This window comes from Syngnathoides biaculeatus, chromosome 3, assembly GCF_019802595.1.
Source record: "Syngnathoides biaculeatus isolate LvHL_M chromosome 3, ASM1980259v1, whole genome shotgun sequence".
NCBI lineage: Eukaryota > Metazoa > Chordata > Actinopteri > Syngnathiformes > Syngnathidae > Syngnathoides > Syngnathoides biaculeatus.
The window spans coordinates 25,681,837-25,706,587 of NC_084642.1; the positions used below are offsets into that span (position 1 = coordinate 25,681,837).

At 41.4% G+C, this 24,751-nt stretch overlaps 1 protein-coding gene across 1 annotated transcript in view; it reads right to left on the bottom strand.

Annotated features, from left to right (window-relative positions):
- The window catches only part of gpc5a (glypican 5a), a 110,712-nt gene extending 93,244 nt beyond the window's left edge, over window positions 1-17,468 (bottom strand). Inside the window, exons 1-2 of the mRNA XM_061815146.1 lie at window positions 17,116-17,468; window positions 13,487-13,648 (exon numbers count right to left, since the gene is read on the bottom strand). Coding sequence (XP_061671130.1) covers window positions 13,487-13,648; window positions 17,116-17,257 — 304 coding nt within the window. The 5' untranslated portion in view covers window positions 17,258-17,468. The remainder of the gene's footprint in view (window positions 1-13,486; window positions 13,649-17,115) is intronic.
- Between the last annotated feature and the right edge of the window lie 7,283 nt (window positions 17,469-24,751).

Genomic DNA, 24,751 nt, shown 5'->3' on the forward strand with positions numbered 1-24,751 from the left:
ATGTACCCTCTCAGTGAATTGTTTTGATATCACGCAGAAACGATGGCAGGCATTACAGGGTTATTTACAGGAAGACAATCTAAAACAACAATTTACATGCTTCGGATTTCTGTGGTAATTCAAAACGTCAATTTAAAATAAACTGAGCTGCACTGCGTGCTCTCACACGCAAGCAAATGCAAACATGTTCGCATGTCATTAAGTGGCACATGATTAGAAAGTGTGTGGCTGGAAGACGGGGGGAAAGCAGAGTTGTGGTTACGTCGACTAGTTTGTTTCACTGAAGCACCCTAAACGGCTGGATTGTCGAAGGCTATTGACTCGGACTAATCCCGCTTCCCACTAAATCCTCATCCTCTGACTTCAAACACTGTCCAAAGACTTTCAATAGGATCTGGCATCCTCCCAAACCTTCCCTCCATCCGTCGTTCATTCTTCTCCAATCTCTGTCCTCCCCCTGGATCAACTGTCGACAAAGCAGAGCCCAAATTCATGTGGGAATCTCGAGGAGGCCCCCACTTCGGATGGAGCACACACATGAGCACGTACACACGCGCACTCTGGGGTGACAACAAAAGACTCGGCCGATTGAAAGGTCCCGCACAAAATAGTGGAGGGCAGCTGTGAGCGTTCAACCTGGATTTCAAACAAATCCACTCCAAGTTCAACATAGGATATATTTATTCATTATGTATTTGTTGGTCTCCTTTTTGCAGTTAGCACAGCTTCCGTTCTTGACGGAAGATTTTCTGCAAGATTTTTTGGTGTATTTGAAATATGTGTCCATTCGTAAAGTATGAAATTATTGAAGGCAGAAGTCATAGATAGAAGTGGGGGCTATGTGTGTTATCTCCAGGTGAGAACATGCAAACGCCACGTACAGTAGGCAAGGCCAATTTGAACCCTGGTCCTCAGAACTGTGAGGCAGATGTGCAAACCAATTACCACCGTGACGCCTATTCCTAATTTTGTTTTGTTTTATTTTTGTAAACCTTTATTTAGCCACAAAACCTGATTCAAAATGCAATTTACAGTAGGAGTAAAACATTACATTTTAAATGACTATTTTCAGACAGAAGGAAGAAAAGCAATGGTAAATTTTGAAATCCTAAACTTTTGTTTCTAAATTGCTCCTCTTTCTTTCTTTCTTTCTTTCTTTCTGTTTTTGCATGTAGGGTTTTTGCTATGTACTTTGTCCAAACAAAACGTTTTTCAAAAGCAGCAGCACCAAAAATTCTACCAGGTTGTAGTTCGTTTCTAGGAGACACCAGTTTGGGTTTTGCTGTTGTTGATTCCTTGGAATGAACATCTCACTTCTCATAGAAGAAAAAGTGCAATTAGTTCACTGATGATGATTCCTTGTGTTTCCCATATTTCACAATGGTGAAAAAGCAAGGAATTTTGACAGTAAAATCCAGAATTTTTCTTTCTCAAATGCCTTTTTGTGGAGATGTTTGTATAAATTAGTCTCATTGGAGGAAGGGTGAATTAACTAGGCATGGATTTGGCTGGTTAATGAGTGAATGAGGTAGCACGGTGAAACAGTGGCACAGCTGTAAAAGCATTGGCCTCACAGTTCAGAGGACCGGGGTTCAATTCCGGCCGCACCTGTGTGAAGTTTGCATGTTCTCCCCGTGCCTGCATGGGTTTCTCCAGTCACTCTGGTTTCCTCCAACTTCCCAAAAACATGCATTAATTGGAGATTTTGTTGCAACTTTGGGATTGTCCCGTACAGGGTGGCCTTTACAACGAGTTACCTGATGATTTGTTTGGCACAGTTTATACATCAGATGTCGAGTAGTTTGGGGGAAAAAAACATGACAAGCACAAGGGGTACGTGCGAGGCCAATAGAGGAGGGGCTGAGCGCAGCTTCAAACCCAGAACTAATTGATTGGGAAGCAACCGCTAGCAACTGCACCAACGTGCCAAGTTGTTGAAGGGATTCATTCCAATCTCTTTTAACCCACTCACAGAATTACTATCACTCCAGTAAACATTTGTCAACAATAAATTAATTTGAAAACAATTCAAAAGTTGCTTCTATGTGAGCAATCCTAGTTTTCCTAAAAGGCAATGTGAATTGCACTGGCACCACAAAAGCTCCTTAAAAAAAAGACTCATAAAAGGAACCAGCCCATTTCCTCGCCTCAAGAGAGCAGCCAATTTGTGCCTAATATGGAGCTTTTACTGGAAGAGAAACTATTATACAGTACTACAGCCAGTGATGAAGGGTGTTGGTCAGAACACAATATCCTGGAAAATAAATTACTGTTATATATAGAGATATATGATGAAGATGATGATTATGCTGTTTCCGCCAAAAGTAGCCACCGATGATGTAGCTTTCGGAACATTGCTCAAAGAATCTCTATTTCTCAGTTGTAGACTATACATTGCTTTTTTGTTTTTCCCATTATTTTCACCTACACTCGCCAGCCAAATCCGGCGATAAACAATCTGAGATCCAACACCATAACTTTATGAAATGAATAGCCGGCATTTATAAGCTTATTCTCACTTTTAACTAGCAATAGATTGTAATATTATTTATTGCAGTAGAATTTTGCCATCACAGATGCCTGACTGTGTGGAAGTGCCCTGTGATTGGCTGGAAGCCAGGCCAGAGCGTGGTCCACCTTTTAGCCTAAGTCATCTGGGATAGGCTCCAGATTCCTGTAACTCTTGAACAGGATAAGCGCTATAGCAGGGGTGTCTACTCCAAACGACGGCTCGGGGACTGTTTGCACCCTGCCTTAAAAATGTGAATGTCAAAATATTTCGCTGTTTATGACATTGCTGACTACTGCTACTCATACGTACATATACGTTTACGTAGAGCTTCTCTAGATTTGCGAAACGCATTGATTTTTTTTTATTTACCTCACGAAGCAATATGATATGGCTAAAAATGTTTGAAATAAACTTTACCACCAAAAGTAATCACTCACCTGCCTTTACTTAGATATGAATTTAAGTTAATGCCCATTCTTAATCCAAAGGGTTTAATATTGCCCACCTGCAGTTATAACTCTACGGGGAAGATTTTTCACAAGATTTAAGTGTGTGTTTATGGGAATTCATGACCATTTTTCCAGAAGTGCATTTGTGAGGTTACACACTGATGTTAGACAAGAAGGTGTGGCACAAAAGAGTTCTACAAGGCTGAGGTCGTGATTGTGGAAACCTGTCAAGTTCATCCACACCAAACTCTCGCATGCATGATGTTTTTATGAGCCTTGATTTGTGCACTGAAGCAGTCAAGTAGGAGAAGGAAGGGGCCATCTCCAAACTGTTCCCACAAAGATGTAAATATCCAAAATATTAGCCGAGCCCCGGTGAAAGGAATTTTGATACTGAGAGATTTCCAGACAGTCAAAGAGTTTGGTGATTATCGCTTCCTGTTCCAACATGTGTGCGTACCAGTGCAAAAAGCAAAGTCCACAAAGAGATGGGAGAAGACTTTGGTATCATTGAAGTTGATTGCCCTGCCCAGAGTCCTGCTCTCAACCTGAAAAAAACAATTTTGGGTTTATCTCACGTGGGCAGTAAGACAGTCCTTAAAGTCCAACATCAATGTGTGACCTCACAGATAGGCTACTGGAACACTTGGCAAAAATAAACTCTCACCTAAACCTTAATAAAAGCCTTACCACAAGACATTAAGCTGTTACAGATGCAGAGGGCACACCAACATCATCAAGATGGATTTAGAAGGAGACGTCACTCAGGTGAGGGAACACTTTTGGGAAAATGAACACAAGTCTGACAACAGTAAGAGTGAACGACACTCTTTTGTTTGATTCATTTCAAGAAGTCTGGAGTTTTAAACGTCAAGAAAGACTGGCTTGTAAAAAGAGAACCTTGCATTGCAGTATCTGGGTTAAAGTAATGTCTCTACACAAAAAACAAAGAAATATTTTTAAACGAAACTAAAATGAATTACGGCAATATTTAAATAATTCTCATTGTTTTGAATTTGTTTTGGTCTCTGGATGGGTAAGGTTTTTAATCTATATATGTATTTTTGTGCACGGTTTGGACCGTGCTAAAAATAAAAAGGCAGTCAGTGTGGCGAGAGCTGCAAACAAAACCAAAGACTGGATGAAGACATTCCTGTCTGTATGTCCATTCACTGATGCACCTCCCCCCAACCTTTTGCACCCAAAACAACATGTTGGAGGTAATCTACAGCCTTACCCAAAAACATTTACAGAAACAAATGAGTGTTGGCCAAAACAGAAACACATCTATACAGTGGTATATTTTTAAAAAAAAATGTAAAAGCAGTACTCATGTCTGATCTGTAAAACAGATTACGGGTACTCTCCATCACAACTGAAAGCTTTTGTTGGGCAAAGAGTGAGACGGCTGACCGTAGCCTCCTTTGTGGTGCAAACACCATTCAAACTCGTTTTCTATTCAAAAGCTTCAAAGCAGCAGGTCCCTTTCATGATTTCATGAAATCTATAAACCTTTGTCAAATGACACTTTTAGAACACTCTCAATAGAAATAGAAAGAACCGAAATGTTTGGGATACTAGTTGCACTGGATCTCTTGTTGGCCAATGCGTTAATAAACACAAACGAGCCAGGAAAAAATAGATAATATAATATATAAGCAGCTTGGAAAATGGATCTACAACATAATATAATATTTTCTCTACAGGAATTAAAATTAGCAGATTGCTTAACTGTTAGCATGGTAAATAAGTGGTTGGCATAGCAGCCTCACAGTTCAGAGGTCGTGGTTTTTAATTTGTATGTTCTCCCTGTGATTGTGTGGGTTTTCTTCTGGTACTGTGGTTTCCTCCCACATGAAAAAATAACGTGCATCTTGGGTTAATTGAAGACTCTAAACTATTCTTGAGTGTGAATATGAGTATATAGTAAATGATTGTTTGTCTTGTCTGTAGCCTGCGATTAGCTGGCGACCATCGTGGTACATCCTGGTAGCCAGCTTCTCACCAAAAGTCACCTGAAATTGGCTCCAGCACCCCAGCAACCCAAAAAGGCAAAAGCATTATAGAAAATGGATGGACTAATTTTCAGTATAGGATTGCTTTAGTAAAGTACACTATAAAATCTAAATTCAAATGTGTGCATGAAATGAATTATTTTTACATTATGAAAATTACACCCATAAAAAAATGAATGGTTCAAATTAAATGTAAAGTCCCTAACTAAATATGACCTTCATATCCACAATGAGCATTTGTACTCCAAAGCTAAAAAATATTTTATGAGGATAATATCACACACTGACCCAGACACACCTTTGATGCCTTCCAAAAGCAAAGTTTGCGTCATAGCATTTGCAATCATATTTTGAACTATGTTTTGCAAGTACACTGCCAGTGCCAGTTAGATAAAGATTGAGAATAGGAGGAAGATTTTGGTCCAGATCCTTATTTCTTCTGGCCCTACAACAAAAAAAATGCTAGTACTCCTTTTGTAGTTATAGTTGTAGCTGTAAAAGTCTCAGCCTTGGGTGATCTGTTAAAGTCTTTCTACAAGTGCAGCTTGATATTAGTCACCGAAAACCCCTTTCTACCTTGAAGGCCTCACAAGGGATGCAAAAAAGGTCAAACTGACCACTTTATAAAACATTCCTTTGAACTAGCGGTCGTCAGGATCTCAACAGCTGATTCGCAGTAGTTTATGTCTCTCCGTTTTATTTGACCCCTGCCTGGCATGGAGCTGAGATGGAAACATTTGGTTGCCATGGATGGAAGAAAAAAACGTGCAGGATGGAAAGGGGGGAAAAAAGGTCTTTTTTGAAGCCAGACTCAGCAAGTATAACCCGTGTGTGCATGCGTGCATGTGTGTAAACTAGTCACAAACCTCAGAACCAGCATATGAAAACATTCCATCCTGGGAGACTTTCAAACAGAAGAAGGGAGGAGATAAAATCATAAGCTCAAAGATTATAAATTACTTTGTCTTACTCTTTTAATTTTTTTGACCATCTCAGGTGCAGTTGTGGCTACTTGCTCTCAAGAAATACGAAAAATGTGATGAAGTGTTGCAACAAGATGAGTTGTGCTTTGAAACTCCACTCATAATTAGCAGCTTATATGCTTACAGTTACTCTCTATTTTTGACATATTGAGAACTTTTCTAAAGGTTTCCCTGGACGGTTTTATACCCATGATCCATTACAGACAAATAGAGAGTCCCACCCTGGAAAAATACATTTTTAACGGCACTTTATGGGTAGATTTTGATCTTCCTGCATCTTCTCGGTGTGACAGACGGTGATTTATCAACATTCTTGTAATTTCTTTGTACTGTACCTCTTTAGCATCAGCGGTGTCATATGCCTAATTGAAGGCTTTGCTGAACAAATGGAGACGGTCTTAAACCCATTTCAAGTCATTACTCCTCCTGTCTATGAATTCCCTGTCTATGATTTTTTTTAATGACTTATTTGTGTGATACAGCTGCAAATAAGTACACTTTTCTTATCAGCTAGAATTCTAACCCTCAAAGACCTGTTAGTCCGTCTTTAAAGGTCCACCTACACTCCATGCATTATCCTGAATCAGATGCACCCGTGTGAGGTCGTTAGCTGCATAAAGACACCTGTCCACTCCATACAATCAGTAAGTCTCAAACTTGTAAGAGCTGTCCAAAGACGCCAGAGACAAAATTGTACAACTCCACACAGCTGGAAAGGGCTACGGAGAAATTGCTAAGCAGCTTGGTGAAAAAAGGTCCACTGCTGGAGCAATCATTAGAAAATGGAAGATGCTAAATATGACGGTCAATCTCAATCAGAGTGGAGCCCCATGCAAGATATCACCTCATGGGGTCTCAATGATCCTTAGAAAGGTGAGGAATCAGCCCAGGATTACGCGACAGAATTTGGTCAATGACCTGAAAAGAGCTGGGACCACCGTTTTAAAGGTGACTGTTGGTAATACACTAAGACGTCATGGTTTGAAATCATGCATGGCACAGAAGGTTCCCATGCTTACACCAGCACATATCAAAGCCTGTCTTAAGTTTGCCAATGACAATTTGGATGATACAGAGGAGTCATAGGAGAAGGTTTTGTGGTCAGATGAGACCAAAATGGAAGGTTTTGGTCATAATTCCACTAATTGTGTTTGGAGGAAGACGAATGATGAGTTCCATCCCATGAACACCATCCCTACTATGAAGCATGGGGCTGGGAGCATCATGCTTTGGGGGTGTTTTTCTGCACATGGGAAAAGGACGACTGCACTGTATTAGGGAGAGGATGGCTGCGGCCATGTATCCTGAGATTTTGGGGAACAACCTCTTTCCCTCAGTCAGACCATTGAAGATGGGTCCTGGCTGGGTCTTTCAACATGACAATGACCCAAAGCACACAGCCAGGAAAACCAAGGAGTGGCTCCGTAAGAAGCATATGGCGTGGCCTAGCCAGTCTCCAGACTTAAATCCAATAGAATATCTTTGGAGGGAGCTGAAACTCCGTGTTTCTCATCGACAGCCCAGAAACCTGTCTGATCGAGAGAAGATCTGTGTGGAGGAGTGGACCAAAATCCCTCCTGCAGTGTGTGCAAACCTCGTGAAAAACTGCAGGTAACGTTTGACCTCTGTAATTGCAAACAAACGCTACTGTACCAAATGTTAACATTGGTTTTCTCAGGTGTTCAAATATTTATTTGCAGCTGTAGCACACAAATGACTCATTAAAAAAAAAATCATACATTGTGATTTCTGGATTTTTCTTTTTGAATTATCACAGTGGACATGCACCTACGATGAAAATTTCACACCCCTCTATGACTTCTAAGTGGGAGAACTTGCAATATAGCAGGGTGTTCAAATACTTATTTTCTTCACTGTATATCAAAAATGAGAGTACAGAATGCCAAGCAATTGCTAAATAAATACAATGCTGCCAATAAATTATTGTAGTTCAAGTTTACAGTTATGGTACAATCCCTACAAAATGTCATAACAGTGTGGAATCATTTTGCCAATGTCTATAGGAACTCACTTTTAAATTTGTACATTTTTCCCGGAGAAGAAACATTGGGTAATGCTACACATAAATCTCAGAGCAGTTATCTGACACCAAACTGCAAATTTCAAAGATGATCTGAGTCAGCTGCTGGTTTGTACAGTGCAGCCCGATGGAAGCAGCTGCTAATGTTTGTTAACTGGCTGAGAGTTAGTTTCTGTTTGGCAGGAGCGCACACTTGCTGCCATCTCAGCACAAAACACCTGTCAGCACATTTACAATTTTGCTGGAAAATTTAACAGAATTGGGGATAGAGTTAAAAACGAAAAACAGAGGTTTTGTAAAATAATTCATCTGCTGATAATGTGTTTTTTCCCCCAATCAAGAAAATAAATACTGACAATAACTATAAAGCCGATGCCGGGTAGAATATTCATCACAAAGTATGACTGTAGTTGCACAAGCACCAAACAAATTATCATCTAAATTTGGCAAACATTGCATTTTTTTCACAACTGTTAATGTTTTAGCTGAATTTTACTGCCTAAATAGCAACATCACAATATAAACAAGGTCCCACGGTTACAAACTGCTGCAATCAAGCTTGGCTCCACTATGAATCATTTACGTTTACAAGGATAATTGTGCGTCTTAAAAGTGGAGAGGTGCCGTTAAAGGAAATTGACTAAATGATACTGTATGTCTAGAACTGCTCATCCAAGTCATAAACTTGTCTCATAGGAGCGCTATCAGGAGAAGTGGCAGAACTTCTCAAGCAGAGAAGATTGTCGCCTATAAACCAGGAATCACTCAGCGCTGGAGGGGTGAAACCAAGGAACAGTTACAAGACACCCCATAAAATGTCAGCATTGATCCGGCATAATCAGTACTGATTCTGATATTCACACAGCACCGTTGACCAGGGCCTAGTGCTGCGGCACCTATCCAAGGAATAGGTTGGTTGAGAGCACGAAGCTAGATGCAGTGTAAAACGGCCTTAGAATTGTTATGGATGTGCGGTTTTTCCACTTCCAATCCGATACTGATATTGCAGGTTTGAGTTTTGGCCGATACCGATATCCATCCAACCCGATATCAGTAACAATCATACATATTTTACTTTTTTTGTAGGATGGAATGTTAGGAAAGGCTGGATCAAGCGATATTACTCAAATAGAATAATAATCAGGAGCAGTAGGTATGAGAAAAAGGGACCCATTTATTTTTAAAGCAATGGGTTATATAAAGGAATTTTTGTGAATGTCTTGACCTCTGAAATACACACTTGCAGTAACAAAGAAGGTAGAAGCCATGATCAAATATTCTTATTCTCAGAGATGTTCAAAATGCTGGTATTCAATACTCAAGTACAGTCAGTAACACGTACAAAAAACAACTCTGGCAAAAGTTAAAGTACTGAACTCACCCCTTTACTTAAGTAATGTACAAAAGTACACACTTTTAAATGGACTTAAGTTAAAATTAATTAAAAAGAAAGTAAGTTGATATTTTCCAGCCCAATAACTTAAATACATGGAATGAGCTTTTTGTTTTTCCCAGATGATTGGTGTGCTTTTTCTGGGTTCAAAAATAGACAAAACAAAAATTGAAACAGCTAGGCTTCATTAAAGGAATAGTCCGCTTAACAATGAAAAGCCTTAATCCGATAGGTCATGTCATATGTACTGTACCTTGAGAATTTGAGGTTAATCCGATATCATTTAATGGGGTTTTTATCTGCAATTACGAATTTTCATGGGCACCGCCATTTTGGCGAGTTACATGACTTAAAAAACAGGAGGTGACGTCACCTGTGCGCCTCCTCTGCGCTAGCACAATCACGGATTTCTCTGATTTCTCTGATTTATCCTCATCTGCTGAAGAAATAGCAGCATCTGTTGATCGGGAAGACAGAGGAATACATCCACACAGATTTTAACCTGTGCCTGTAAATACTGGTGAATATTTGGATGGATTTTCGGACAGGAATGCCAAAGAGTCTGACTCACTAACTAACCACAGGTGCAGAACGGTCGATCACAGATTGTGTGGAACAATAATTATGGAAACTTTTGACAAAGGTCGCTCAAAGAAAAAAATATGAGGAGTACCGAAGTTTTCAACAAGAATAGACAGCCTTTGTAGTGTTGGGGGTTTCTGCTGTGTGTTTAAATTCACAGATGGGGACTATTCCAAAGCATCCGTACTTGACGTTGCCAATCAGCATTCTGCCCACTTCGCATGAAGACAAGATAATCAAACGGATAAAAGAAACGCATTTGTCGGCAAGAACCGTTCACCATCGTACCATCGTGACGGCAAATCAAATTGAATTACGTTCACAATTAACGGATGGAAGTCTCAACGCCTGCATGACGTATGAAGCACAAGACGTCACATTAATGGTATGAAGTGCTTTTGTCATCATTGGTTAGCAACATCATAAGAATGCTATTTAAAAGAATTTAGAGACTTATTGTACTCTAAAAGTGTTGGTCTTAAATAAACACGCAAATACACCTGTACATACGTCGTACGGCTCAGGGCGACCACACTTCGCTAGCCACTGGATCCTCAAATGTTTCTTTTTCTTACTGGTTAGAATATGCTACCGAGAATTCCTTGGATTATTTCTATCCGAATTATGGCAAAATTTCGTGATGCAGTAGGGCATTTTCACGTGTCTGATGGTGGTGGTACTGTTTGTGATTACACTACAAAGAGCCCATGATTTCTTTGTTTACACACAGAATATGTCACATCCGGGCAAGTCGGTCATGTGGTTCGCCAAAATGGAGGCGCCCATGAAAATTTGTAATTACCGATAAACACCATTAAGTGGTATCAGAAGAACCTCTAATTTTCAAGATACAGTACATATGACATGACCTATCGGATTAAGGCTTTTTACTGTTCAGTGGACTATTTCTTTAGAAAAGACAAGCATGCATTTATTTGTACTGTAGAAATAATGTTATATGCAACAAGTAGTTGTAAATTTTTTAAAAGGTACATTTATTTCAAACATTTACTTGCCCACTGAAATAAATGTGTTACAAATATTATGTTCATGATCAAATATGATGCAATTTAGTGCAAGTGAGCCACATTTGAACAAGTTGGGCTTTTGAAATACTCACTTTGGCATCTGTGGCATCGACTTTTGTGACAATAAAACGGCCCTGTAGTGATGCCTGGCATTTGAAGACACCCATTATATAGAAATAAAAGGCTTGAATATAGCATTCATTGGAGACTTTAAATTGCCCTAAAGTGTGATTGTGAGTGTGACTGTTGTCTGTCTCCATGTGGCCTGCTATTGGCTGGCAAACAATTCAGGGTGTACCCTGCCTCCACCCCAATGAAAGCTGGGATAAGCTCCAGCACTACCGCGACCCTCATGAGGATAAGCGGCAAATAAAATGGATGGATGGATGGATGGATGGATGGATGGATGGATGGATGGATGGATGGGCCAAGCGACTCCACTGAGTACACTAAGAAAGTGTTAATACTTCATTACTTGGCACCTCTGGTCAGCATAACTTGTTTGTCAAAGCTTAAAGAACATATGCCAGAGTATTGTTGTATTGCCTCTCTGTATGGGTTTATAGCGCATCTGTTTACCAATCAGTATTAATAATTATGACCGATATAAGTGCCTTAAGTTGCCATAATTTTGATGGTAATTACCACCAGCTCGTCAATGTTTTTCATTCATTGTGTGTTAGATTTGAGCTATTTACTTTTGTGGACACAAACAAAGAAATGTGATCTGATGAGCATTCGAGAAGTGTAATTCCTTTGTTATGTCTGTTTCGCCTTAACCTTCAACAGGCGTATCAATAAAGCACTCTCACTCCTTGCTACTATGTCAGCAGTTACATTTAAAGTCAATGCAGTGTGCGCAAATCCGTGCCAGGCCACCCATAGGATGTGTTGACACGCGAGTTGGGTGCGCATGCAAAAATTCGTTCCTTCACACATTTTCTCAAGGTTTAGTAGATTTGAAGTATGAGCCACAAAACGCATCATGACAGTCAGCCGACGTTGAAAATTGTGACCGAAGGGCCAGCTGAGAGGACGGGACGCCGTGGTCCTGCTGGAAAGGGGCGTGATTTCAAATGTATGTTCGAAACACGCATATGCAGTTGAAAAGTTGATTGCATGCACTTTTATAATTGCATTCTAATAAATGCACAGAAAAACAATTATTAGATGGGGGTCTGGAAATAAATATGTGCCTCCAGGATTTGAATCTGAAATGCCACAGAAAACAGGATTTCAATTTGAAACGTAAAGTGATCACATTTTCCATAGTCGTATTTCAGTGTAACTTTTCAATTCATGTCCATTCAACTGGCTACAATTTGCTGTCTGAAATTCAACTGGCTACAATTCGCTGTCTATATTCACCGTCTGTGCCACCAGGCAGGGATACTTCAGGTCAGAACCAAACACCCAGCCAATTGCACTTACACTTTCTTAGTCACGTGACGTCACATACCAAGAAAGCATAACTGCGATTGGCTGTGTGTTCGGTTCTGACCTGAAGTAACCCTGCCTGGTGGCACAGATGGTGAATTTGAGACAACGAATTGTACCCAGTTGAATTTCACACAGCAACTTCCAGAAAGCAAATTGTAGCCGACTGAATTCCAGACAGCAAATTGGAGCCAGTTGAATTGTTAACATTGAAAAGTTACACTGAAATACAACTACTGAAAATGTTATCACTTTACATTTCAAATTCAAATCCTGTTTTCTGTGGCATTTCAAGTTCAAATCCTGGTGGCACATATTTACATTTTCCATATGGGGGTGGGTCTATTTTGAAGTTGTTTTAAATGTGTGTTTTTCAGCTCTAAAATGGAATTCTCAAAGCAAAAAAAAAAAAAAAACAAAAAAAAAAGAACATTCTCCACCTTTGATAGCTCCATTATGTCACTGCTCAAACGGACCAAAATGCAGCAAATCTCCTGACTCACCTCAAATGTGCTGCCAAAAGGTCTTGAAAAATTGTTTGCTAAATGTAGTTTAAGAGCACATCAATGTATTAACCAACCAATCAAGAGCTGAGCATTTAAATGTTTCACAAAAAAACATTTTGGTATAACTCATGTATGGCATCTCTTTATATACTACGGCCATTGAGTTGATTTAGTAGTGAGGGACTACAAAAAAATAGTGCTAATGGTCAAATTTAACAGTAGCATTTTTTCCAATAGGGAGCCGTTCCATGCAGACTGATCTGAGATGTCTTAGGTGCCCGTGTAGTGCAATAAGGCTGAACACAGTCACACTACAGCGTACACCTCCTGGGGCTCTTTCAAGAGCAGACAAACTTTCTGACCCCCACACCAGCGTGTACTGGTAGCTGGGGAAGGAGTGCAGATGCTGATGTTTGCTTTCAAGAGAGGCCTCACTGCACACAAGTTCACGTCGACACTCAAAGCACTCACATCACCTCCATTGAACACCTCGAAATACCTCAGCAGGGCTCAGTGTCTGACCAGTTGAGTCCGTCTTACCTTGAAAAGAAGCCACATTGCGCGAGATGAGAAACTTCAGGCTGGAGCTAGAAGTCTGTAGGAGGTTTTCGATGTCCTTCCGTGCTGCTATCTGGTACCTCTCCTCCATTTTTCTGGTGCAGCAGGTCTGACCTTTAGACCTGCATACTTGAAGATCTGAGCCTGAGAGTTTTAACATACATAAAGAGATGTATCAGAACAGAACTCAAAAGAACACGTCAATAAGGTGTTAAAATATTCAAATGTTTACTTTGTTCATCACAAACTACCCTATTTTAACCTGTATGCATCATTTGCAATGGAGTTGAATAATTTAAGACCAAGTAGACATGGCACATGATTAGCACGTCTACCTTACATTCAAAAGGATTTGGGTACGAGTGGATTGATTGAATAGTCTATCATTGTGAATGTTTGTTAATATCCATCCATCCAATTTCTTAGCCGCTTATCCTCACAAGGTTCATCCATGCAAGAAAACCGGAACATCTTGAATGCAACTCAAAGCTCTGCAAATTGTCCATTGGGCATGTTGAGACAGGGTGTAGCGAGTTCATCAGCAGCCTCCGTGTGAGGTTCAATGGGATGTGATGGCTCGTGGAGGAATTTCAGCTCTCACCACAATAACACAAACGTGTTCAGCCATTTGCATTGTTTCATCTCATGCTACAAAAAGAGAGATTACTTCAACAACACACACAAGGTTATTTTGGACACCGTGGGGGGAGATCGACGTTGCCCGTGTTCTGACCTTTAATCTGGCAGGAAGCTCAGACACTGGAGGCCCGCTCATATTCTTGGAAATAATTGGTCCTTATTTTCACTCAATTGTGGATAATCCTCAGCAGTTCCAAAGATGGTTGATGGAGTCGTGGAGGAAAGATTTCACATCTTCCATGTTCCAATGTGCAATTGGTCTTCGCAAAGCCGAAGCATTGCTGATGTTTGAGCAGGTGTAGTTTAAGATGGTGATTTATGTCCCCGCAAGCACGAGGAAGTTTATTTTTTTAGGCTGCAATTCAGCAGCTTTGAGATATAAAAGCGGTTATGCACATTTAATATTTAGGTTTCAGGCTTGCCTGTCATTTAAGTGCTTCCACAACATAGAAGTGGAAGGGAAATGTGAAGTTTGGAAGGAGCGTGACGTTAGTGAACTATGAAACTCCACAACACACATCTTCTTCTTCTTCTTTTCCTTTCGGCTTGTCCCGTTAGGGGTCGCCACAGCGTGTCATCTTTTGCCATCTTAGCCTATCTCCTGCATCTTCCTCTCTAACCCCAACCGCCCTCATGTCTTCCCTCACCACATCCATAAACCTTCTCTTTGGTCTTCCTCTCGCTCTTTTGCCTGGCAGCTCCATCCTCAGCATCCTTCTACCAATATACTCACTCTCTCGCCTCTGAACATGTCCAAACCATCGAAGTCTGCTCTCTCGAATCTTGTCTCCAAAACATCCAGCTTTGGCTGTCCCTCAATTGAGCTCATTTCTAATCCTATCCAACCTGGTCACTCCGAGCGAGAACCTCAACATCTTCATTTCTGCCACCTCCAGTTCAGCTTCCTGTTGTTTCTTCAGTGCCACCGTCTCTAATCCGTACATCATGGCCGGCCTCACCACTGTTTTGTAAACTTTGCCCTTCATCCTAGCAGACACTCTTCTGTCACATAACACACCAGACACCTTTCGCCAGCTGTTCCAACCTGCTTGGACGCGTTTCTTCACTTCCTTACCACACTCACCATTCCTCTGGATTGTTGACCCTAAATATTTGAAGTCGTCCACCCTCGCTATCTCTTCTCCCTGTAGCCTCACTCTTCCCCCTCCACTTTTCTCATTCACGCACATATATTGTGTTTTACTTCGGCTAATCTTCATTCCTCTCCTTTCCAGTGCATGTCTCCATCTTTCCAATTGTTCCTCTGCATGCTCCCTGCTTTCACTGCATATGACAATATCATCTGCGAACATCATGGTCCAAGGGGATTCCAGTCTAACCTCATCTGTCAGCCTATCCATTACCACTGCAAACAGGAAGGGGCTCAGAGCTGATCCCTGATGCAGTCCCACCTCCACCTTAAATTCCTCTGTCACACCTAAGGCGCACCTCACCATTGTTCTGCTGCCATCATACATGTCCTGTACTATTTTAACATACTTCTCTGCCACACCAGACTTACGCATGCAGTACCACAGTTCCTCTCTTGGTACTCTGTCATAGGCTTTCTCTAGATCCACAAAGACGCAATGTAGCTCCTTCTGACCTTCTCTGTACTTTTCCACGAGCATCCTCAAGGCAAATAATGCATCTGTGGTACTCTTTCTAGGCATGAAACCATACTGTTGCTCGCAGATACTTACTTCTGTCCTGAGTCTAGCCTCCACTACTCTTTCCCATAACGTCATTGTGTGGCTCATCAACTTTATTCCTCGAAAGTTCCCACAGCTCTGAACATCCCCTTTGTTCTTAAAAATGGGAACTAGAACACTTTTCCTCCATTCTTCAGGCATCTTTTCGCCCGCTAGTATTCTGTTGAATAAGTTGGTCAAAAACGCCACAGCCATCTCTCCAAATTGCTTCCATACCTCTACCGGTATGTCATCAGGACCAACTGCCTTTCCAGTTTTCATCCTTTGTAGTGCCTTTCTGACTTCCCCCTTAGTAATCATTTCCACTTCCTGGTCCTTCACTCTTGCCTCTTCAACTCTTCCTTCTCTCTCATTTTCTTCATTCATCAACTTCTCAAAGTATTCTTTCCATCTATTTAGTACACTACCGGCACCAGTCAACACATTTCCATCTCTATCCTTAATCACCCTGACCTGCTGCACATCCTTCCCATCTCTATCCCTCTGTCTGGCCAACCTGTAGAGATCCTTTTCTCCTTCTTTCGTGTCCAACCTGGTGTACATGTCTTCATATGCCTCTTGTTTAGCCTTTGCCACCTCTACCTTTGCCCTACGTCGCATCTCGATGTACTCCTTTCGCCTCTCCTCAGTCCTCTCAGTATCCCACTTCTTCTTCGCTAATCTCTTTCCTTGTATGACACCCTGTATTTTGGGGTTCCACCACCAAGTCTCCTTCTCCCCTTTCCTACCAGATGACACACCAAGTACTCTCCTGCCTGTCTCCACAACACACATGCCATTTTTATATTCCATTAAAATCCTTAGTTTCATTAAAAATGAGAAATCACTCATTTACTACACTAAAAATACAATAATGCAAGTTTATCCTTGGAAAAATACAGTTCCGACAAGATGTTCTACTTTCAAATTGCTTTAGAGGGCAGTGGGGAACAAATATGGAAAGGAACCCTCTTTTAAAAGATTAAGAAGACACGTTCAAAGAATGCACATTTGATATTTGTCATTTGGTCAACCCGATAAATGCAGCACTCTAATTAGAGCACAGAGAAGACCTGCCTCAAGAAGGGCGCCTTTAACTAAGCACAAACAGCTTTTGAAGTTAGAAAATGACAGGTTGACAGCAACAATGCAGTCTGTAACTACCACAAATATCGTCTGTGGAGTATTCCTACAGAAACTGTAATCCAAATATAAACAGTGCAGGGAGTTTAAATGTATCTCGTGACTAAGCATTTCCGAACCCATGAAGCTCACACAGACCTGGCGTGGGACTCAAAGGCAGCATCTGGTTGGGTCCAATTTGCCGGAGCTGAAAAACTTTGCGCACTTCGTCACATTTGTGCGGGTTTCCACGGCAGACGACGCTCAAACACGCCAGCAGAAAAGCGCAGCTCGTCCACATCGCAGTATATTTCAGCAATAGCGAGAAGTGAAGGCTTCCAGCCAGTCCAACAGGCTGCTAAAACGTGTTGGGGTCAGCTCAAGTGAGCCCCGACTACATCGCAGTTTATCGGGGGAGATGGCGGCTTACATCCAGTCATAGATCCAAAGTTCCAGCGGCCTGAGTGACTTGTTTCCAGAAAACGTGCAGTACAAGTTGGCAGAGGCGGTGCGTTCCTGTCACCTGTTTCCTACAACTCTGCGCAGCTCGATGGCGCCATCTACTGGTATTGGATCATAAGTCCACTCACACCGCCACTTTTAGATCTTTTTTTTGTGGGTTGGCTAAATGGGATGCAAAAGTCACGACTCATATCACCAGGCCTTTTTTTTTAATGTTTATATGTTTGTTTGCAATGTGTGGTATATTTTCAATTGGACCTGGTGATCTATACTGACTGATGTATGCAGCTCTTGACAATATGAATGCACACCAAAATCTGTTCAAGGGTAAGTAGAGAATATTTTAGTCTGGCGAAAATCACAACTATCAGGGGCATGTTTGGCAACCATAAGAGTTAAATACAGTATATTAAACATAGCTCTGACCAGTATCTTATGACAAAATAAAAACAAAATAGAATTGTTCTAGCTTATTTTATTTGCACAAGTGCAAACCAAAAATAATAATCACCACAATGGCATTTAAATGTTTGTACAATTGTACCAAACAAAACATTACATGAGTCACTTTTTGCAGATTCATGAGCAGCAGGTGAGGTCACAGTTCACTTCTGTCTGACCGATCGTATCCTCCTCATTCCTATACAGGCCGGGACAAGTGCAATACCTCCAAGTACACAGACAGCATTGCTACTAATCCCCACCTCCACAAGAAGGGATTCCTCCCGAAATTTGTTACCCACAATTGTGTTTATTTGCATACATACCCAAGTGTGGCGGGAACCACAAGATGTTAATTGATATTTCATCCACCTAATCAGTTTTGCATGGATTTGCACAGCAAATGCCAGTTAAAGCTGAATGCAAACCAGCAAAACTGACCAAGTGACGATCAGCATCATGTAGCATCATTGGACACAAATGCATCAAAATGTGGCTGTTGGTTAGAAATACTTCAAGTGCTTACATTGCAGTAGATAGAAGGGTACTACCTGCACTATAAGCACTTTAGTACTGCTGACCCCGTGGGCCTAGGAGGAGACCTAGAAAATAAATCTGCCGTTGCGCTTGGCACATTAAAACGTGCGTGAGTTCAGATTGCGGGGATGCCACATCCAAAAACCAAAAAAATCCAAACAGGTGGAGAGCAAGCAGGCCACCATCAGTTTTGCATAGATTTGCACAACTCATCTATTCTTGTAGTGCAACTATGCAAAACTAGCAGAGAACTGCAAGACATTTGAGCCCAATTAGAAATTAGGATTGGTCTAGTGGCGCATATCACAGCCCCTTATGCCAGAAGGAGCACTTAGGGCAGTAGGTGCTAGTCTATTTCACTATCTGCACTAGATGCACCTTAGCACAAAGACAGTTTTGCAAAAGGCACATGCAAGGTGAGGGAGACTGTACACACGTGTCTGCATATTGCTGTAAGTGCCTCCACTGCAGTAGCTATTGCATAGAACTACCTGCACTGTAAGCACTTTGACAATACACAGACTGACCAGAGTGTGAGTCGAAAGGCTCGTGGTTTGCGCTGCTTCCGTTCCAGAGTGGACCTGGAAGCAAAGCAGAATGAGAAAACAAGGTGAGGGCCGGTGCGGCAACAGGTTAAAATGCAAGGCAAGCCCCACGTGTAATCGTAAGTCATATTCAGCCATCTTGGTGACAACAATCTCTTATTTGCGCGCAAATGATTGAGCGTCGCAATCTGCGAGTAGCGTTCCTTGGCTCCACGGCAGCGCGTGCGCGGGGACTGCTGGTCACCCCTCCCCCACCCGTCACCTTCAACATGGCGCCCAGAAGTGCGCCAACCTTAGCGTAAATAGCTTCCCGCCGACGCCACCCGAACGTACATCGAGCACTGCGGCCGTGTGTCGCGCTGGTCGTGCTTTCGAATCCCTTCCTAACACAAAACCCCCGCCGCCAATGCGAAGAGCGAACGGCCAGCTGCGTCGTGCTGCGCGTGTGGGACGAGGTAGCCTAGCCGCGGCTAGCTGCTGTTAGCACGACGAAAACATGGCAAAGCGTGGCGCTTGCAGCTCGCGTGGCGTGGCTTTTTGTCGGCATTTACCAGAGCTGGGACAGAAAGGGGCCAACCTACTTTGAGAACCAAAAAAAAAAAAAGTTGGCAGGGTGAAAGTCGGCTTTTGAGTGTATTACGAAATGTACAAGTTAGCCTCGGCTACCCAACAACAAACATCCACTGAATTAATAAAGCGACTTTATTTCTTGTTCTCTGTAGTACTAAATGCATCAATCAGTTGGAAGTGTGTTTTGCCGTCCACGTGTTTGACTTAAAAGTTGCGATTCAAATGGGGCAAGCTGAGGCTGCCGTGCTAGCTCGCTAGCTAGCTGAGCGCGCGGCCTAAGCGTGCCCATGTGCTGCCGCTTTGTTCTGGGGGCACTTTAACTCACACACCAATGCACTCGAAACTGCCGACCAATTCTCCGCATTTCCCCCCCGTTTCCACTTTTCTAACATTAAGCCGTCGGCTTTGTATTTAACTATTCTATCGCGCCCTTAGCAGTTTTGAACTAGTTGCGGAAGCGCAGCGATGAAAGCTCGGGACAGCTTTTCAAATCTCCCTCATTCCCTCAATGGTGGAAGCAAGAGGGGGCTGCCATGCGCCTCATGTTACACTGTTTTCGTCGCCAAATCACCATTTGCGCCAAAGTCCTTGCTTGCTTTTTTTAAATACAAGCACTGCGGCGGTAACGTGCACGCACTAAACGCCAGGATAACATTTCCCATGTACGCACCGAGACTTGAAAAGAGCCCAAAGCGGACTTCCTTGCTGGTAAACACGCGCTCGACAGATACTCACCAGCCCAAATCCACCATCTTCGCTACTTGCACTCTGCTGCCGCCGACAAAAGCGGAATCAACGCGCAACAATTCAGCAAACTTTTGGGCCCGCGGCGGGTGAAAAAAAAAAAAAAAAAAAAAGAACAACAACAACCCGAACAGGCGAACGTGCGGCCCCGATGAGCCGCTTGGACGCGATGAAAGTGGCGCGAAGGCGAGTACTCGGGAAGCATGTGGCAGAATGAAGGGCGGCTCCCGCCGAACGTAAATATGGAGCTACAACCCCCAACTCGGCCGCATTTGCATACGCTAACCACGGGACTTCCGACTGCGCCTTAGACGCTTTTGAGCAGCGCACGAGTTCTTCTTCTCCTTCTTGTTTCTCCTCATAGTTCGCATGTTAACTCGAAACGTGGAAACGACCACAGGCCACTCAAGTGTGCAAATTGAGTTTAACCTGACTTGGATTCCATAGACAACACATCACCGGGAGCAGACGGACAGTCCCCATGGAACTATCTTTTTAAAATGTTTCTTCTTATTATTTTAAATCGGACCATCTTTTTGTTCATTTGTAATTTTTTTTGTTTGTTTTGTTATTTTTGGGGCAAAACCCAGAGCAGATTCGTGCATCGAATAATTGACCTGTTGCTTCTTGTATCGTTCTTTTTGAATGTGTATTTATGTTTTTATTTTAGTTATTTGATTTCCTCAAATGACACAATTTTCCGAACGGGACGAATTATCTAAAACAAAACCTCGATTGGCAAATGTACTAATTTTCTTTTATTACAGTTGATGAATATCGAATGTGAAAACTGTTGATGAAACGACATTTAATTTATTACAAATAAACGTTGTTTTTAAGGTTGACCCAAATATCCACAGCACACATGGGAGAAAATGTTAATTTTTGGTTTCACGTGTATTACAGTGTGTTCAAGTAACATAATTTCACCTTCTTTTCCTCGAAATTAATAAATATATCTTGGCTTCACACATTTTACTTATTTGAAACTGATGTACATGTTTGAATTCAGTGAAAATAAATGATTTTTTTCCCAATTTCAATTACTCTTTGTATTTCGAAGAAACAGTCCTCCAATCTTCATAAGTGTGGAAAACTTTTAAATTTGCCCATCAAAAGATCAGTAAGCCAGAAGACATGTTTAGTATTATAATACAGAATGTTTTTTTCAGATATTTCCGACTTCTTTTCCAATGTCATCTGAAAAACATTTTGAATACAATTATGAAACTCAATTCCATCACCTTTGATGATTTTAGAGAATAGAAAAGATTTTGTATTGGAATACTTGTTTTTTTTCTGGTTTCTTACCTGATTGAGAACCAACAAATTCAAAGAGTGAAGACCTAGTCAAGTTTTCTGCAAAATGCTGATTCCTACAAATGTACACAACTGTCCATTACACAAATTACACTATATTTGATAAAGTACAACATAATTTTTACTGAATACACTGCATCAGTTTGTAGTTTTAAGAATGTGGAGCACTTCCTGTGGTCCGAGATTAAAATATTCCCCCAAAGATATAGTGTGACACTTTACAGCACTGAGATAAGAGCAAAAAAAAACCAACAACTATCCACTTAAATGAAAAAATAACTGTTTTTCCAAACCTGGTTGTGAAACCACACATCAAATGAAATGAAAAATGTCAGCTCATGCGGGCCTTTTTTTTTTTAAATCAGACAGTGGATGTAATATACATATATATTTTTTAAATTAATTTGATTTACTCATCCGAATGGGTCGGAGAAGCAATTAAGAGTACAGTACATTAAATACAGTATGTTAGCTGGCCAGCAGAGGGAACTAACAAACTAAATATTATTCTGTAATATCATAAATTCTTTTCCACTGTAAGAGGAAGCTGGCAGCATGCAGACCAGCTGTGGAAAATAACTTAGTAGTAACAATATTTCATTACTCAAGTCGAGTTTTCAGGTCGTCTCCCTGAATTTTACTTCAGTTCTTATTTTTCCCATCACATTTTGCTTTTCTCCCAACATTTGAATGCAGATTTCTGAACTTTCTACTTCCGACGTTGGAATACCAAACATCACGAATAGTTGGAAAAACTCATTAGTCCTGATTTCTGATTCAAAAGTAGTTCATAAATGTCATGTTTAAATATGATGAAGCAATTAAAGATTTTCATGGTTTCACAGTCATAACGGCCCTCTGAGGGAAACCGTAACTACAATGTGAACCTTGACAAAAATGAGTTTGACACCCCTGCACAAACAGCCACATATTTGGGGGAGCAAACCTTTCCCCACTCATGGCCTTGTTTAAGAAATTAGTCAAAAATTCTGTCTAATGGGGGGGTTTCTACAGGCTTGGTATAATTCTTTTCAATTGTTTAACAGATATAAGGTAGTTAAAATGTATCGAGGAACTCATACTGGATCTGTTTTCAGTCCAGTGCTGATTACCCTCCCATCTAAACCTGGAGTTATTTTTTCTACTCAATACGAGTGCGTTGCAAGTTGATAAAAGAGGGAAACTGTAGTATGTTGTGTGTACAGTACTTGTTTTTTTTCTAGTTGTTCTTTTAGAAAGGGTATTGTATGTCAAAAGTGTAAAACTTTACTTTTACTTTTGTATTTGAGTACATCTCAGAATAAATATCTATTTTTTACTTTTCCTGAGGGAGTTGAATCAGCACTTCTATGTACAAGTACGCGGTGTGCATAATTTTGCCACCTCTGCTTTACAAAAAGTGTCTTCTCTTCCTGCTCTCTCAACTCAGTTCATGCCTCCACCCCAAGCCAACCACCAACCCCCGACCCCCCACACAAAGCCACTCTTGCAACCAGCTCTTCCGCATGGAAGTCAGATGGGGGTGGGGGCATCAGGGAGCTTGTAAGACCCTCAGATGAAAGCATATGGCAGTCCTTGTAAGAGCTCCTCCCCCCCTCTTCAAGTACAAAAGATACTTAAGGTTTGATGTTAGGTTAGGCTGGTCAAAATGGGTTTTGGAGCAGGTATTCGAGAAACAGCATTTCAAACTACTGCTTTTTATTTTGTAAGGGGAAAAAGGTGGGGGCAGGTGAAGCCCTGCGCATGTATAATACATCTGAGCTAGTTTTGTGCAAGGAAAACAATTCGGACTAACATCGCGGCACAATTCCCAGTGACATTTAAGCCTGTACTTGAGATGCATCCATGTTGCCCATTTGTGAACTTTCCTTTCTAAAATGGCTTACCGTAGCTAAGCTCCTCCCACATCAGGGGCCGTAAACTTAGGGGTCCCTGTTTACTTCTTCCTATAGAGGCCCGCCTGGCCATTGTCTCCGTGACCCCGGGGTCAACTGAACTCACCTCGCCTGACCGTGGCCCATTCAGTTTTGGAGCGTCGCAGTGAACAAAGAGCATCTTGCAAGAATCCCACAAGCACAAGCGCTTTATGCTCTTGTTTGGAAACCCAAGTTGTGACTACAAAGACAGTCACAGTTTTTGTGATGGCCATCAAGAAAAGGTATTGATTGTTTACTTTGGTTAACATTGATGTTGGTGTTACGAGAGAGTACAGGTTTCGAGCGTCACTCTTTTCAGAAGGGAGTAACTTTCTGCAATCTTTACTAAAACGTGTCAGTAATTAGAGGCCATTGTAAAAAAAAAAAAAAAAATTAAAAAAGAAAAACTACATTAATCTTGGGTTTCACAGGTTGAAAGTAGCAACACAAAGCTAAAGTAGACCTGCAATCACGGCAATCATCAGAAGTGCAAGCGTCCCCAGTGACTGAGAGGCTCATGGAAGCTGACAGGTTGAAAATGTGTCGCATGATGTGGCCGAAGGAGCATGAAACGTGTTCATCCATGGATGTCATCCATGTTGCCACAGGAGAGCCTATGACACAGTCAACCGCTGACTGCTTTTTTTTTTTAATGACATTAATTAAAGATAACGAAGCCTCGTGTTGATTGAGCGTCGTAATGTGCGAGTAGTGAGTAGTGTGTATGAGAAGTTTAGGGAGCCGCAGTCAACAATGTCAGTTTTACTTTTGGAAATGTGTTTAGCGTTTGAATTTTTAGCCACTGTGTTTCAAGCCACTAATTTTTTTTGGGGGGTGGGAGGGGATAGGTGGAATAATCATTTTAATAAAGTCAACATTTTTGTGCTGTTAATGTATGTTATTTTTGGAATTTACTGACTAGAAGGTTCTGGTTGGGTAAACCACTTATAGGGGTTATAGCGCCACCTGTTGCTTTGTAATGCACTGAACAGTCTCCAAATGTAATTTAACATGGTCCCCCCTCATCCCCCCCCCCCCCCCTTTAAAATAAAACATATTTTGTTTTACTCCAGAGTGGTGGCAAAGCTATGTTTTACAATGTGTTGACATTATATTTCTTAATTCAGATTGTGGCCATATTCAAAAGGGGGAAATTACTCCATCCATCCATCCATTTTCTTTTGTTGCTTATCCTCACAAGGGTCGCAGGGAGTGCTGGAGCCTATCCCAGCTGTCAACAGACAGGAGGCGGGGTACATC